Raw genomic sequence first — 18,933 nt, forward strand, 5'->3', positions numbered from 1 at the left:
AATTCAAAATGCCAACACAAAATGAATCGTTGAAGTATAATTTTGGGGACTCTAACGTTACTTACGTCGTGATGGAGTTCGATTAAATTAAGTTACTATAGCGAAAATGAGAGTCAATTTCGATTCTCATAGAATTCAAATGATCTTTTTATTCAAACTGAGACGGAAGAAACACTAAAACAAATGGTTTCGCCCCATTGCTTAAGAAAAACGTTCACTTATATTTTTAAATTCGCAATTGCTGACTTTGCAAAACGGTTCCGAATTATTGTTATAGCTATTTATACGTTGATTGAAACACGTTTAGTGCGACAGGTAGTGGGTTCGATTCCTTTTAGAGACAATTAAATATTAAATATTTTCATTTCGTTGCCTACGGCACCAGAGTACCGAAGCAATTCGTAGCGTTGAATTCCATCGCTGAACACGCAATGCCTCCAGAATTAGGCGGAAAGTGAGAAACGGAGTGTATTAACACTAGGTTCCCTCCGCCCATGCTATCAGCGGTATAAATCGCGAAGGTGTTGTTATAACCATCATAATATCCTCAACACCTACTTAGACTAAGGGGGTTTATTTATACGTAGATATCAATAAATAAAAGTTTCATTAAGTATCATTTATTCAAATAATACATGTTATCTACATTTCTCAGATATATAAGCTAACTAAAAGTTGTTACAATTTTCGCCGATATATATAATATTTATACATAGATACATATTCTAAATTTTATTAAAGCCGTAGATGCTTTACAGCACTAATCTAGGAATATATATTTCTATTAATTAAAATTAATTTACATACATTTAATGTTATATTGATATGATTTAATTTCGTTACTAAATATAATGTAGTTGATTACGTATAAATAATTTCGAAAGAGATAAATTTAGATGCTAGATCTAATGATAATTATTGATAATAGCCAATAACTAATATGTTTTACAAATATTTCTTTCTTACACAGCGTTTAAAATGTCGAAATCTAAATTCTTAAAGAATACAAAAACCGCATACACAGTTTTACAACCACATTAATTAACAGCTCTAATATATTATTATTATAAATTTCTAAGGTAGGTACAATCGATTGATATCGAGACGCACGTTTTGAATAATCTATCCGAAAATATCCATTCTAAATTATTTTTATTATTTCTAACAATAACATTTTTTTTAAAGAATTGTATAGCTATAAAAATTTTTCTAATAAATATGTATTGATAATTTAGCACTAACTTTTATAATACAATATCCTACATAAAATACAAGGAGCTCTTTTCATAAGCAAAATGTTTAACAAGACTGTACAAAAGTTATATACAAAGACTTAAAATCTAATTTAAATGATATTCCTAGCTAGTAGGTTACATATACATAAATGAATATCCCTCATTCCGCTCTTCAGTATTGAGTCCAGCTCTTTGCTGAAAGGAAAATAAAAATTAATATGGCAGATTTCGTACTGGGAATGCGTCTAAAGATAGTTTGAAATTGAATTGGACGGCACAGATTAATTCTTTTCAAAAGAGTCTAGCTATTTTTTTTTTCTGGTTGTGTATTAATATGATTTTTTATATTATCCTAAAATACTGGCGCAGTATTGAGATATTACTATAAATTATATTTTTTAATAACATGATTTGGTTAACTTAGCTTCATAGCTACAAAAATCATTTTTTTTTTACATTTATTTGCATAATTTGTCAATATACAGTAAGTATACTATAGTCCCGAAATATAGATAGAATAAAGTATAAACTATCAAGCTTAAGAATGAACCCGCCTCCACTAAATTTGTAGATAGAAATAGCAACACGATTGGTGTGCGTTTAGCGATTTGTCTGCAAACTTGTGACTCGCCCGCACACTATGCAGTCGACTGATCGAGTGATCAGTTGCACGGCGACGATAGCACTTTGTATATGAAACAGCGCTTTTGAACCTGTAGGTATACATGTGGGTGCACTTTAAACAAACCAAATTAGTTTTTCTTAATAATTTAGAATTAACTTTCACAATACATCAATGTCATGCACGACGCTGTTACTCGATCACTAAACTGCAATACTATAGAATAATTTTCTTATAAATGCTCATATGTAAGTATTTTTTATTTACTTATACAATTTTTTTTTTAAATATGTTTTTTCATTTAAAACTTCATGATATCTTCGTTGTGAAATAATCATAATACTAAATGTACAGAACGATCTACATATGATAATTAGACATTTTTTCATATATCAACCTAATAGTTATAAGTTATTCTTGTATGTATGTCTATTCAATTTCATCATAAACTGAACCAGAAATTCAATTAATCTAGAAAATGATATCTAACCACGCGGATTTAGCGCATGTTTAAAGGTTTGAAAAGGCTCGAAAATTAAAGGTAACAACCGTTGGAATCGAAATAAAATAGCTACGCCAAGTTGTAATAAAATGTTCTTAACGTGGTGTTATTAATATAGGATTCAAAAACAAAATAAAAATAGAAAAAATATTTTACTATTTTTTACGCTTTATCTCGCATATAGTAGAGAAGGCAGGGTGAACCTAGTGTTAACACGCTTAGTTCCTCAATTTTAGCCGCATTATCGAGAAATTGTTTGTTGAGTTATGGAACTCAACGCCGCGCTTATAATATATCATGTTACTAGACAAAGGAAATAAAAATACTAAATAATACATTTGTACTAGTGGGAATCGAAGCCATGACCGCTTCGTCAACACGCTTTAATACAGTCATATACTGTGCAACTGGGCTACGACGGCTTTATTTTACAATTAACATTGGTATGAGTATACAGAAAACAAAGCTGCAATATAACTTTATATGTTGTATGCTTATAAATGAAAATATGCAGCTACATAATTTAAACGTTATATATAAATATGCATACCTTTGTAATGCATATCGCGATGCATGCTCGGGCAAGTCTTGCCAGGATACTGAAAAAAAAATAATATTAGGAAATTGGGAACAAGATAAATATTTAATTTATATAATTATTTTTATTTTATTAATTATATAATTATAAAAAAATATTTTAAAATATGTATGGTTATAAAAAGTTTAAAAACAATTTAAATAACAAATATTAACATATAAGTAATATTTGTACGCATTACACACAAGTTAAAATTACCTTGCTCAAGTCAAAGTCAATATTAGTTCGTACTGCCCGGTGGTGCAACGGTTGAGGAGGCCTGAAGTTGTTTCCCAAAGGGGCCTTAGGGTGCCTCGCGTCGCCTTGCATCAGCCGCCTCAGGGCGTGCAGCTAAAGTTACAAATAAATTTAATTAACCGCACAGTTAGTTCAACACTAGAGAACTTTTCAAATTTAGGAAAGAGCTTTGTTGAATACTGTTTGTTGTAAATCGTTTGTGCAAACGCACCAAACAATAGAGTTTTGCGTTGAACGAAAAATAAATGATTGTACGAGAAATTTCTAAACTGGTTGAATTAAAGATTTCTTTTGTCATCGCCCTCAAAATACAATGCCTGCACAATATGATAAAATAGGAAGTGGAGATTTACAACACTAAACCCTAAACCCCATAGACATCAGTTCGTTCGTTGCTTAAATTTAATAGTGCTTAAATTTAGTTGCTTAAATATATACATATATATATATATGTATATAAAATGATTAAGGTTGATTAACTTATTATAATTACAAACGAGGTCCTTAGGTCCGTTTCTTTTGTTATATGGTATTATAATCAGTTTTTTTTAATTTTCTAAAGAGGTGTAGACAGGTGTGTGTATGTTGCGAAAATGAATTGATAGCATAGTACAATCACAGATAGGACTTTGCTAGGTATGTTCTACAGTATGGTGGCAAAACCACTATCTAAAAAAGTTTTTTATAGAAAAACAAAAATATTTGAAATAAATCTATTTGAAGCAATTTCGCTCAAAGAACTTGTTACTATGAAACTTGACTTAATTCAAACATAAATTTGTTTACAAACTCAATAGATTTTGCTAACTTTACTAAGTTTAAGTTTATTTTATAATAATAAGGTTAATTAAGTAATAAATAAGGTTACTAGGTTCACCCTTATAATCGATATTAAGGTATTTGTATAAGATTTTTCATGAAAAATGGTTCATCTGGTTCCATCTGTGCCTTCCATTCAATTAGACATAATATTGAAATAAAAATATCTTGAAACATTTTTTTTTGTTTTAAAACAATGCAAAGAATATATAAAGCAGTAAGACGATCCGCCATTGAAAATACAAAACGAAAACAGTGAATTATTCAGAATTATGTCAAACTTTTCAACATATTAAAACTGAAATTGTACTGAATGTCCTATTGTTTTGAAACTTGTTTGTATTTCAGGAATGGAGGAATGGAGCGATTTCAAGTAAATTGAAACTTCTTTTATACGTAGTGTTTGTATAGCGAACGCGGCGGGATTAACGGGCTCGGTGCACGCGAGCCGCTATCACTCCCATCGCTGTTTACGCGGTATTAAACCGTCTGATTGTGATTATAGACATAGGAAAACCTAAAAATTGTGGATTTCTGATCACTTTAATCATATTAGGCTTGATGACTCTATTATTCTGTGGGTGGAGGTTTAGCTTTAGTTTAGTTATTAGATAAGTCTATTTTTTTTTTCGTGGCTCAGCGGCACAAGGCAGCCACTATTGTGGGTTCGATCCCCACTCGAGGAGGTAAAATATTTATTTACATTTATCTATATATATAAAATCTCTCACTCATCACGAAATCTCAGAAACTACATGTGCTAGGAATCTCAAATTTTGCATAGACGTCACTAGGACGTAGTCATGGAGACAGAAATTAATAATTACATAGTTCACGCGGGTGTAACCGCGAGCGGGCCGCTAGTATATTATATTTCCATTCCTTCGCTCTGGTGTCGAGGCAAGGCGCGGCGTTGAGTTTTGCCACTCAACACGCAATGCGTGCAGATTTCGGTAGAAAGTGGGGAATGGAGTTGTTGTCTTAATACAAAGTTCCCTCGGCCCATCCTGCTGTATGCGGGATACAGCGTGAAGCTGATTTTTAAGTCTATTTTTTAAACATCAAATAACGCTGATATTTACAATGGGCGAACAAAAATACTAGGTTTGTATAAATAACTGCTATTATTGTATAGTTTAGTGCAGATTTTATTTGAAATTGGAAATATAGTTGAAGGCGTGGCGAGTTCGGCGAACTACCCGCAAGAGCGGCGCCGGTTTCCACTAGCACTTTCCACCACCAACCACCAACAAACGGAAAACATAAACAATGATTTATAATAACAGCCGTAGAGCGCGGCACTTTCAGTTTACTTTTAACACGTACATAATTCACGGCGGAGTCTTTGTCTAAGGCGAGGGACGTGAGTTGTTTATTATAGCGTGAGCGCAAATGAAAATGTTATTACGGTCTCAACTGAGGCCCAGCTCGTGGACACACCGCTTGCTAGATATGGCGGTGGACGCTCATATATTTTACGAAACTGCAATATTTTTCTCTTAGTATGTCTACATTTTGGTTAACAAATGCATATACTCGTATTATAGCCTTTCCAATGCATCATCATCAAGTTTCATCTTTCTTCAAAAGAAACTTAAAAGAACTACAAAAAAAATGACTAGAATACTGAAGCAATCAAAGCTTTTTACGTCAAGTTATATTCTTGATATAAATTAAGGAGAGGTAACATTTGTACTTTGCTTATAAATTTTATTACCCTTACACTCAATGTATGCAAGCGCGAGCACTGAACAGGTTTTCAGTTTGATTTACAAGTACCGGCTCGTATAAACGTAGCAACGTCGAGTTAAAATTTGAGTTACTGCTTCAACTATGAAGGGTTCGAATGTACAGGTATACTCGTAGTACTATAGGCACGTTGCTATTACAGAACTATCCGGGCGTAATTTAAATAATTGCTTTGACCTTTTAAAATGCATTTCGTTTTAGATTGGAATTAATATTATTTGACAAAAACAGTGTTGAGATTTAAGCTGATAAAAGTTTATATTTGTATTGAATGTTTTCATTTTGTACAGCAGTTAGATATAATTTTTTAATTACTTTAATTTATTCACTTGATAGCCTCTAATGATAATACTATAAAAGAACGCTAATAAGCACAAATAAAAAATACACAATATACCTACTACAATAGGGCAGGCAGAGTGAATCTACCGTTAAGACACTCTACTCCCCACTTTCCGCCGAATTCTGAGTTGAGTAGCGGAACTCAACGCTGCGCTTTGCCTCAAAATCTGTACCATGACTGGCTTCAATAAAGTATTATAAAATAAAATAAAACATCAAAAAATATTTTTCTACAATTTTAACTTCGAAATATAAAAAACTAATTAAAAAGTAGATACATATTAAGTTAATCTAGATTGCAATAGCCTCACCTGCTGTTTAGTGATGTAAATAGGTTTGTTGATAATAACCCACGTAACAGTTTCATAGCAGGCCGGCGCCGTAGTAGAGCCGTCGTACGTCATATAATAGTCCGTCTCTGGTAATAGCCCACGGACTGACAGACGGTTGACTGGCATCTCAGCCCCTAAACAACAAACGTGTTGTATTTGTTAAGATAGAATTCCACGAAGGAACCTTGTGTATTATTTATAAATATATATACATTAGTGTAACGTACCTCCATACTTAATGTTTTCCAATTCTTCAGTCAATATTCTGAGTTCGGGATTAGATAAATCTCCCAACTATAAAAAAGAAGTAATAGTTAAATTACAAAATGAAATTATTTTCCAAATACTTACAAGTACTACATTAAAGCTATATTTATATATGTTGACATAATATATTAGATTTCTGTATGAAGTGATAATATATCTAATTAACATTAGTAATTGCAAATTGAATGTAATATTATCTGGAGTTAATTGTATCAAGCGCAAATATTAATTATAATCCCGTGTTGTTGTTGTTGTTGTTGGATTTGGGAAAAACCAAACAAGACGTCATTACCTTAAGTCTAGGTAAATGTACTGAGAGTTAATTTAATATGCAATTTACTCGTATCTAGTTACTATAGTTCGCGTTTTGAGGTACATAAGTTACTTATATTAAACATCGAATTAAATCAGCTTCACGCTGTATCCCGCACACAGCAGGGAAGGCAGAGGGAACCTAGTGTTAAGACACTCCGTTTACCAATTTCCCACAAATTCTGGTGGCATTGCGTGTTGAGTGGTGGAACTTAAGTCCTCCTTTTACCTTGACAACTGAGCAATGAAATGAAAATATAATAAAATAATTCATTGCCTCGAGTGGGCATCGAACTCACATCCGTCGCGTTACAGTCATACCTTTGTGCCTATGGGCCACGCCTCTAAGAGTTAATTTAATAATTGAAGATGCAATTTACTCGTATTTAGCTACTATCACGTTTAAGGCACATACGTATCTTAATATATAGCTGTGTAAAATAAAATGCTTCTGTAGTTAGTTTAGCAAAGCATGTAAGCCAGTAGAATTATGAGCAAGCCTGTAAACACCTCCGGGACAACAACCGGCCCATTAACGCTAGAATAGTTACCTACTTTGCTTAAAGAAAACTAAAACTATCTTACAAACAGCGCTAAAGCTACGCACCTAATTGCTCTTGGTTTGTGTTCTCACAGTCAATATTGTCCAGCTACGACGGTCGGTGTACTCGTATAATATGCTTCATTAAGTTAATTACGAAAATGCAAGTTAATCAATCTTCAACTTGATTGAGTTCTATGTTTAGAAGTTAATATAAGGACGAAAAGTCAATAATTATGATAAATAGGTGTTTCATTTATTATATAGGCTTTTTATCTTTTACTTAAAATACTTGTTTATGAAATAATAATAACATTTAAAAGATGATTAATAGAAAAATAATAAATAGAATATCTTTAGTTTGTTTTGGTTTACATCTATACAATATTAAAAAAAATACAATGGATTTTTTCCAAACATTTTTCCTATTAAGTATGGTTTGTTTCATTTAGTAATCTAAAGTAATTACAAAAGATTTACAATTCTGTTGAAAAATACTACAAAAGCCACGTAAATAATTGGGTGAATATATTGCGGATATATATTAGCATTTTAAGGCGATAAGGCGATTCTCTCACAGAGCGTTAAATCACAGCGACACGCGGCCGAGCTGCAAGGATGCTACATTAGTTAAGCGCCTAAAAGATAATATGCAATACGGTACTTTAGAAAAAAACGTCTTGTTTAAATTTTGTATTTCACTTAAAATAAATGCTAAAAATTAACTTGCATAAATAAAATCCTAGTTTTTAATTTAAATTTATTAATAATGAATTAAATGAGTTTATCTAAACATATATAATCTGTGCTTTTATTATAATAACATGTTTCTTTACTAAAATTGAGTAATTATACTACAAAATATAGGGTCGTAAATAACTTACGTATCATAGACAGCTCTTAATGTGAACTAATAGTTTTAGTGGCTAATCCATAGCCAGCAGAAAATTCCAATTTAGTTAATTAACTACCGGTTTGGGTGGAAACTACAAAGGTGCGGCTCGGTGATAGCACTTCATCGATAACTGTTAGACTAAACGATTTTTCTTAAAATCATTTTTTGTATATATGCTTGCCTTATGGGGAATGGAGTGACTTAACACTAGGTTTCCTCTGCGATCCTGCTGAGTGCGGTATATAGGTGAAGCTGATTTTTATTACTTGCCTTATACTTATATGAAATTTTTATTGGAGTTACAGTGTATATGAATCAATATCTAATATGCTATGTTTAGTAAAATCGCGAGGTCATCGTGGTGCAAAGGTGTGACTGTAACGCGACAGTTACGGGTTCGATCTCCACTCGGGCAATAAATTATTATTTATTTTTTAGTTTCATTTCATCGCTCTGGCACCTAGGCAACGGTCCAGCGTTGAGTTTCGCTACTCAACACGTAATGTCTTGAACATTCCCGCGGAAAATGGGCAACGGAGTGTCTTAACACTAGGTTCTCTCTGCCTACCCGGCTTGAATCGAATTAGGATAAAAGAACATGATTTTAATAAATTTCCTAAAGCTACTGTGATTTATTTGTAACAAAACGATATCAACAAATGTACCTTTGATCTGATTTACAATCAACTTATTATATTTCGCCAACACAATACGAGTACGTACCTGCAACAGTAAAGAAATAGAAACGATTCCTTGAGCTTTGTGTAGAGCTTCAGAGAAATTCGAATAAAGTTGGGAATTGAAACCAAATATTTGAATCTGGAACAAAGAAAATTCATACTGAGATATTATGCCAGTTTTTATATGTCACAATAATTCATATTTCATTTATAATTTCATTCTTATAATACTATTAATAAATATGTGGAACAGGGTGCTTAACACAAGGCTCCCTCTGCCTACCTTGCTGTGAGATTGGAGAACGGAGTATCTTAGCACTAGGTAATCTCTACCATATTATATTCGGTAAAAAGCGTGAACCTCATAAAAAAAACACATATTTATTTAATATATTTATATAGTTAGTAAATCTTGTTTATAATGTTTGTTAGCGTCATGATACGGTGCCGTGCATACAATATTCTTCATATTATAAAGATGTGACGACACTACAGCATCGCACCAGACTTAATAGTTAAAAGATTAGTTTACATAATATATTAAGTTTATTTTATAGTGTCTATACAAATATAATTAATTTTTATTTAACATTAAATACAGATTAAATATTGCTTCATACATTTGTTGATATTTCCAATTTATTTTTTATAAGCACACAACGTTAAGCTGTTGCCTTAATAAATTGTATAAAAAGATAAAAAAAGAAGTAAATCTCCAAGAATAAGCACATGATTTTGGATTTAACGTGGCTGCGTAAGAATTTGTCACATAAATAAACAGAAGCCACGCTCGAGTTGGCTCACAGTCGCTCCTCTGGATTACATTAGGGATTTGGGCGCCTCGAGGGTAACGCACGGCTATGTGTGAAAACATCTGTTACTCTTTGTAAACTTCCTACAAAAATCTTCTATTGCTATTGCCAATACAAGAAATTACTTTATAAAGAGATGGAAGTAATGAAATGTTACTTCGTTAACTTAGATGGTGATTTACGGGTGGTAGACATGTAAGATTTGAATAGGAAGGTAAGGTAGGTGCTTTACATGGTAAGTTAGGCATGGCACGCACTGCTTTGCTCTAATTAATTATAGCTGAGAACTGTTAATAGGAAATACAATACGATCGTTGATTACAAGGAATTACAAATTCTGGAAACTTGTAGATGATTTTTAAGTGCTGCTCAGCATACAAATGACGTAAATTAATATATTAAATTATTTTTTTTCGTTACAATATTAGTAGTTAATAGATAACATAGTTAAATAATATAAAAAAATAGTAATCTATTAATGTTAAATGGTGGACGAAGAAAACAGAATGCGAATTTACGGTATTATTTTCATATTGTAAGACCTATAGTAAAAGTTGCAAATGGATATTAATTAGTTAAACTTTATACTTACTTAAGTATTTTCTTTTTTACCTTGTAGGAAAATTAGCAAGATAGATGCATCATTATGTTTAGGTATACTCTCCGTAAAATAACAGCCAGCATTTGCATATTTCGCTGTATTCCGTTAATATATACCAGATTAGCCAGAAAGACATTCTGCTCCCCATTTTCTGACCAATTTTGAGTGACAGAAATTAATGCATCGTTTTTTGTTTTTTTAGCTTCACACTTTTTCCCGCGGTCTACCTACCTGGTCTGGTCTACCTGGGAACCTTGTTTCAAGATGAAATGTTTTAAGCTCCTTAAACTTCAAGCTTTCCACCGAATTCTGGAGACATTGCGTGTTGATGGCAGAACACCGCACTTTGCCTTGTTACCAGAGCGAGGAAATAAAATTTCATTTTTCTTGCATGGGAATCGAACCAACAATCTGTCGCGTTACAGTCGCACTCGTGGCCTTGTTTTCCACTACTGGCCTCACTATCTTCTTACGATAAGATATGAAAATAATGAATTTCTTCAAGTGATATTATATCTAACAAACACGTACAACCAGACACGTCGTCTCTCATATATACATATCTAATAATTAAATTAAACTACATTTGTAACAGGTATGGTTTTGCATGCGTGCTGCAATAAATTAGTATACATTTCTCTCCTTGTTAACTTGGAGTAACTTAGACGTGATTGCAATACTGCAATGAATACTCACTAATTATATCGCTAGAGATATCATGTTCGATACAAGTATCGTTAACTTCTGTAATATATATGTACATTTGTGTTATGGTTCCATTTTGTATTTATTATGTTAATTAGTTAATTAATAAGATATAATCGTGATCTGCGAGCTTAGGGAGACTGTACATAGGTAGAGAGGTTATTGGTTCGATTCTTACCCGGTGGAAACTTTACATATTAAATATACCAATCTAGTTGCTTAAGTTAAGTTAAAAATATAAATTGTTATGAATACTGAAACTTAAACTTATTAAAAAAAAGAGTAAAAACAAATGATTTACGTACAATATAATATAATAGTAATTTTCCTCAGTTTTCAATACAAAATTGTACCTACATAGTATATACTATACAATGATAATTAGATAAAAAGAAATATTGAATACATAGAATAAAAGTGGCACTGATTAAATGGAAGTAGCCAGTTTTTTTTACAATAACATTAGATCATACGAGTAGTGTTTTGACACTAGTCACTACCAATCTTATTTGAACATATCATCACATTTACCTTACTAAACATGCAAGTCTACTACCTATATGAATTATCATATGCTGACTTCAGTTACCAGGTGATAGTAACCTCACAGGAAATTAGGAGATACCATTGGATCGAACTATCAGTGATCAGGTCAGAGCTGACTATTACAGTTTGTATAGTTATATACTACATCATTTTTCAAGCTTGTATTTTCAAATTTTGATATAATGTGTCTATAATATATACATATCCATAGCTATATTATAAATTCGAAAGTAACTCTGTCTGTCTGTCTGTCTTTCACGTAATCAGGGCCAAACCACTAATTTAATTGTGATAAAATATATACCAATATATTAGAATACTTATTAATTTGACGTCCAATTTATTCCGCCATGTTAATAACAACCGTCGCTAAGCGACCGTTGCTAAGCAACGATTTGCAAAGTTTGTTATTAGAAAACCTCACCAAAAAAGGGGCTTGCTTAACGCATCTTTCTAATGAAAACTGAAATAATTTCATAAATATATTTAACAAATATTCGTATAGTTCAAGCGTTCGGGTCCACTAGTAATTAAATAAATTAAGTAATTTAAGATAAATATCACAGAGACATTGGAAATAATATATTCTAATAAAACAACTTTATGATATAGTAATTTTGTAACAAGTAGTTGACTTACCTCCGCAGGAAACGAATATCCATTGATGGCATGCTCAGATCCAAATTGATCGTGTAGGCCGTAGTGTATGTGTATTTCATGGAACTGGTATTTGTATGACAGTGGTCCTCCCGTTATGTTGATGTGGTGGCGAGTCTCATTTTCAACAGTAAAAATTACTGAATGGCCGGTGTTGCTTATAAGTCCATTTATCTATTCATAAAAATATACCTATATTAGTATAAAATTTGTTTGAGGTCGTTCATGCCGCAAAGGCACAAGCGTGCGACTGTTAACGTGACAAGCCGTGGGTTCGATTCTCATTTGAGGAAACGAAAAATTTAATATTTTCATACGAGGATCAGTCACACGCTCGTATCCCCGACACGACAGCCTCCCATTTTGATTAATAAATCTACGAGCACTTCTCCATTATTTCATAAATATATCTAAATATAAACTGAAACAAAATAAGCTTACCCTATGCTTATCTATGTGTAAAAATCGGAGATTGGGGTCGAAGAGAAGCTTCTCGGGTTCCAGATTGACCGGTGATTGTCGCCGTCCTTTGTTGCATAGCGACCACTCGGGGTTGATCAAACCCCAGAATGCTGGACCTACGTACATAACAATGAAAATATAGAACAAAATTTAATATTTCTATTCTATATTTATATAAATGTTAAAATATGCTCTATACACGACGTGACATAATCACAATATATTCGACGTGTTCCATGCATACACAGTTTATTGTAATCAGATGAAACCAAAATGTTCTGTTAATTATAGGCCTGACAAAGCTTCATAAAGATATATTCACATATCAACCACAAGCTATCAAGCAAAAGTGAATTTTAATGTTAATAAAATGTACGCAGTTATTTTTGCCATATATTTAAAGTAGGTTAAATATCCTTCAACAATTTTCCCTGGGTTTATTTATTTAATAAGTATCAGCTTCACGCAGTATCCCGCATTAGCAGGATAGGCAGAGAGAACCTAACGTTAAGACACTCCGTTCCCAATTTTCCGCCTTGTGTGATGAATGGCGGTAGTCAAAGCCGGGGTTTGCCTCGATGCCAGAGTGAGAAAAAGAAAAAGAGAAAGTTAACAATAAATAATTCATTTTCCCGAATAGGAATCAAACCCGCAACCGTTGCGTTTACATTCACACGCTTATACCACTACGCCACGACAGCTTCTAATTTAATAAGTAAATTATTCAATGATTCAAATATTTAATTGTAAAATACTTAACTTGAAAAGCTTTATCTAATCGAATTAACGTTCACACTTGGTATTTCAATATGGAGAAAATTGCACGGAAGTAGCCAAAGTGGCTTGGATAGCGTTCACGTTTTTATTATTTATGACCTTGAAAATTGCAGCAGTAAGCCGGCGCAGTGGTTGCGGTCACGCCTTCTTTATCGTTCGCGTTAAGTGGAAATGTTTTTGGCATAATCATAGAGTATAAGGTATTGTGGAGATTCTTTCAAGGAATTTAAAATGCGAGGTTTTCAAACTAACTTCTTTTTTCAAAAAGGAAGAGGTTTTATATTCGTATATTTATATATTATATATATATTTTTATGTGGCCCTAATGCTATTTTTGGTACAAGCCTATAAGTGGGGTTATATGGTTTCAATTAATATACAACTGTAAAAGTTTATCATTTTCTACATGAGGGATTACCTTAAAAATGATAAGATTAATTGATTTGTTGATTTTTATAATATTTTTAGAAAATATACCCAATTTTTTATTTATATTGGCCATTTATTTAGTCTTTCACAATCCGTTAATCATTTGGTACGATATTTCAAGTATTTGGATGGCACTTTGGGAACTATCCTACCCTTCCATTTTGGCACTGGTCGAATGCTCCTATGAAAAACACAATTACGTCACAGACGTGGAGCAAATGTGGCCACAAACAGCTTGCTATGTTCTTAATCTCTTTTTAAGTGCTAATTGCGATGTATAATACGACTGCTTTCCAGATAAAAGGTTGACTTTTTTGGTTTTCTATACAGTTGAACAATACGCGAAATATCTTCATAGCAGGATAGGCAGAAGGAACTTAGTGTTAAGACACTCCGTTCCCCATTTTTCGCCGAATTTTCGAGGCATTGCGTATTGAGTGACTCAACGAGCGAAGAAAATAGTAATATTTAATAGTTAATTTCTTCGAGTGGGAATCGAACTCATAACCTGTCGCGTACTTTTTAAATAATATTAAAGTAATTAAGATATCGTAAGAAACAAAAATAATCTTCATTAAATATCTACGTTATCGAAAAAGGAAAAGGCAAGTATCATAAGAACGATTACTAATGGCTTTGAATATTAGAAGGGATGGGGCTCGGGTACACGCAACTTTGGCTCGTTACTTTAGTATCGGCTGGTGGGTCATTGGTAATTTTCTCAATACATTTTTAATATCTATCTATATCTTTAATGAAAAAGTGGTAATTGAAGAGATGTATCTTTTTATGAGAAATTATTAGTTCAAAGTCATTATAGAGTTTGGTATAATAAGAATAGAATGAAACTAATATAATTCGCATTTATGTGATTATATTATAAGAAATTTAATTTTCTGAAAGAATGTTATTTTAATGCAAGATTTAATATAATACCTATATAGAACGTTTTAAATATGATCATATTATATATTAGGATTATTTAAGGCCACTCGTGGCGCACGGGCACAATTGTGTGATTGTAAATGCAACTGGTTGTGGGTTCGATCCCCACTCAAGAAAATGAAATATTTATTTAAATTTATATTTTCATTTCTTTGTTTTGGTTTCGAGGCAAATATGAAGAAGAAAATTTAGTGAAAAATGGGTAACGGAGTACCTTAATACTAGGTTCCCTCGATTGATTGATTCTCCCTCGATTACCTTGACTATACGGGATACAGCGTAAAGCTGATTTATTTTTTATTTTAAATAAGATCGTATGAAATATCTGTATCCGAAATGATACGATAGCACACCTCACAATTTTGCGAGTAACGCAATATGAATGCAAGATAAATCGCCCGTATAAATTTCATGTCACGTAAACTGGCAAAAATGTTATCGTTACAGAGAAATTGATATGGTTCACAAACGAAATATTTGCGGGCTTGGGGCAGGTCATCGGATTGGGGTTCACGCTATATCAGAATGTGTATAATGGGGGGCATTTCCGCACGTTTACCTTTGCTCTGGAAGTTTACTCAAATGGTAAAAAGGGACCAGTTTAAGTTCACATATGATTGAACCGCGGAGTATGGAGATTAAAGTAGTGGTGGATTGACATTCTTATAAAATAATCGTAAGGTATTTGTAGTGATATACCAGAAAACGATTTCAAGCTCAAATTCAAAGAATTCATTTTTAAATACAAACATGACGGAATCGTTTATGGTACAAAATTATTTTCATGATATTTTGCCCAAAGCTATACAATATATTGAAATATTAAATAACATTTTCTTTTACCTTAGGTTGGTTACTATATTTACTTCCATTCCTTTTAATTCCATGTCTAGAGAACTGGTTACTACTATAGAATTTGTAGGAAGTTTTAGAACAAAAACTTCATAAATATAATAAAACTTCTAATTATTAAATCAAATACAAAATACTCTTCCTTCACTTTTGAATTGTCAAATAATAACAAATATTCAAGAGGTATGTATAAAGGTAAAAGTGATATTTTCATTTACAAATTGATTAAATTTTGTATATTGAAACAAAATTTAAAACAACATTATGATAATTGAGTACGTACCTAATTCAATAAAAATTTTAATAGTTATACTTTAGCAAAAACTAAAAATATATATTTTTCGATCATAAAAAAATTAGAGCGGCTTTTAATTTATATTTTTTATTTGCTCCACATAGTAAAATTGTTTAACTTATTTAGTAATTAAATAAAGTAAATTTAAATTGTGCAAAAGCATATAAATATCAAACAAGTTATTCTACATTAATATGAAAATGTTGTGCTTACCTGAAATGCCGTCGTAGGTCCACCATTCTTCCCAGCTGACGCCGCTCACGGCTACAATCAAACCGAGTCTAATTAAGTCTGCACTCTCATTATGAACATTTCTCATTCTTTACATTTCTTGTATAACTTCTCTATTTTTTACAATTTATCTACTTTGAGAAGTAAGAATTATATTACAACATCACTACTGGAGCTTTTGTAAATAATAAACAAAAGTAAGTCTTCTTTAACATCTTTTAGGCTTAACATCTTTTTAGGCTTATTAAATTATGTAGATAAATCCAGCGACAATATTCTTAAATTTCATTTTTTTTATACATTTTAGAATTCTAATTAATCTTTTCTTGTAAAAAAATATTACATAAAATGTATTATAATTTAAATTTTCCTTTTTTTGTAATATTTTCATTCTCTCGCATGGAAATCGAACCCACAACTGTCCCACCTACAGTAAGAGGCTGTGCATCAAGCACTAGCATCACGAGGGCTTAATATTAATTATTTCTTTAAACATATTTGATAAAATATTAAAACAATAATAAATTTCCAAAATGTCATTCATAAATGTACTGCACATCTAAGGTTAATACTCTACATTCCAGTATATTCAATTATATAAAATTATTTCCCCAAAATCACACAGTCCACAACAGCAATCTATCGTAAAAGAACATTTTATCAATGTGCCATTTTTATTTCACTTTTACTTTCACGAATCAATCATAATGAAATGAAATAAATAAGCCAATGAGGGGGAAAAGCGGTCTCCTTTTGAAACAAAACGTTTTTTGTGACAAGCCGATGTTGCCACACTTCAGTTGTTCACAAATCTTTGTAATGGCGATAATTTTTCAGATTTTTTGTATTTTTTGTCGTTTCTGGCATAGTAGCTTTGAAAATAAAATATTTTAACTATTATAACTAATTGTAAAGTTTTCGCTCGTAATTCCTCACAATATTGATATAACATTTTTAACGTAGCGCTTATTTATAATGATTTATGTCATTTTATTTAATTTTATTGTGATTGTGCCAACTTTCCGCGGCTTACCACTTCACTGAAATAATTTTATACCACGAGTAATTTTTACCTTAAAAATGAAAATATTTCAACTCGACGGACTCCAGCAACTCACGAGAGACGGATTTTCAGGAGATTAAAATTTCTAATTTGAGTGTTCTGGAGTTCTCTTAATTAAGATTATAGAATTATGATACTCATAATATTTCGAAGCAATTAATTCAAAAATACTTAAAATGAAATTCTTATGCCATAATTATCTGAAATTATCTAAGAAGTAGCTTTTCTTGTAACAAGATACTCTCACTTAAAAGATGTTATATAATCTATATATATAAAAGGACTTGTCCTCACTGACTGAGGTAAGACGCACGCACAGCCGTAACCGCTGTGCGTAGAAACGTGAAATTTGGATAAATGTTTACTTTCATAATCTGGACATCCACTAAGAAGGGATTTTGAAAAATTTTTACCCTAAAGGGGTGAAATAGGGGTTCAAAGTTTGTATGGAAAAAAAATGAAATCGGCACCGATTTTTATAAAATTTGAAATTTAGATTTTTAAAAGTATTTAATTGAACACGTGTTTCATCGTTTTCTAGAATTCTCCCCCTAAGGGTGCAAATAAGGGGTTGAAAGTTTGTATAGAATTTTTTTTATATAAGCACCAATTTTTATAAAATTTGAAATTCAGACTCTTAAAAGTATTTAATTGAACACATGTTTCATGGTTTTCTAGAATTCTTCCCCTAAGGCTGCAAATAAGGGGTTGAAAGTTTGTATGGAAAAATCTTTAAAACGCCACCGATTATTATAAAATGTTTAATTTAGACTCTTAAAAATATTTAATTGAACATGTGTTTCATGGTTTTCTAGAATTCACCCCCTAAGGGTGCAAATAAGGGGTTGAAAGTTTGTATGGAAAAATCTTTAAATCGCCACCGATTTTTATAAAATTTGAAATTTAGACTTTTAAAAATATTTCATTGAACTCATGTTTCGTGGTTTATTAAAATTCACTCCTAATTACGCAAGCGAAGCTGCGCGCGTCCGCTAGTTATTTTAATAAAGCTATGATTTACAAACGTAGTGTAGAACCTTTTTTTCAGCTTCACGCTGTTTCCCGTAATGAGCAGGCTACACTGAATGATCCTAATGTTCACTTCATTCCCCACTTTCCGCCTTTCAATGCATTGCGTGTTGAGTGGCAGAGCTTAACGCCGCGCATCGCCTTCCCATCAGAGCGTTAAAATAAAAATACTAAATAATTAATTTGCGAGTGGGAATCGAACCAACAACCGTCGCGTCTACAGTCATACACTTATGCCATTACGCCACGCCGGTCTCGAGTATAGAACCTATTAAGAATAATTAATTAAGCCACCCGCTCTAAACCCGCTATTGCGAGAAACTTTACAATGAAAAACTTAAACGATATCGTTAAATATATATCCTAAAGCGTGTAGTTGAAATGTATACCAATCTCGA

General features: G+C 32.0%; 1 protein-coding gene across 1 annotated transcript in view; it reads right to left on the reverse strand.

Annotated features, from left to right (window-relative positions):
* Window positions 1-604: 604 nt before the first annotated feature.
* Window positions 605-18,933, reverse strand: part of CARPB (Carbonic anhydrase-related protein B) — a 30,292-nt gene continuing 11,963 nt past the window's right edge. Inside the window, exons 3-11 of the mRNA XM_085200565.1 lie at window positions 16,426-16,476; window positions 12,894-13,030; window positions 12,435-12,626; window positions 9,175-9,270; window positions 6,664-6,730; window positions 6,416-6,570; window positions 3,156-3,287; window positions 2,910-2,958; window positions 605-1,430 (exon numbers count right to left, since the gene is read on the reverse strand). Coding sequence (XP_085056691.1) covers window positions 1,408-1,430; window positions 2,910-2,958; window positions 3,156-3,287; window positions 6,416-6,570; window positions 6,664-6,730; window positions 9,175-9,270; window positions 12,435-12,626; window positions 12,894-13,030; window positions 16,426-16,476 — 902 coding nt within the window. The 3' untranslated portion in view covers window positions 605-1,407. The remainder of the gene's footprint in view (window positions 1,431-2,909; window positions 2,959-3,155; window positions 3,288-6,415; window positions 6,571-6,663; window positions 6,731-9,174; window positions 9,271-12,434; window positions 12,627-12,893; window positions 13,031-16,425; window positions 16,477-18,933) is intronic.

Source organism: Heliconius melpomene, chromosome 17 (genome assembly GCF_056956725.1).
Source record: "Heliconius melpomene rosina isolate 202511_hmr_F chromosome 17, ASM5695672v1, whole genome shotgun sequence".
In the NCBI taxonomy this organism is placed as follows: Eukaryota; Metazoa; Arthropoda; class Insecta; order Lepidoptera; family Nymphalidae; genus Heliconius; species Heliconius melpomene.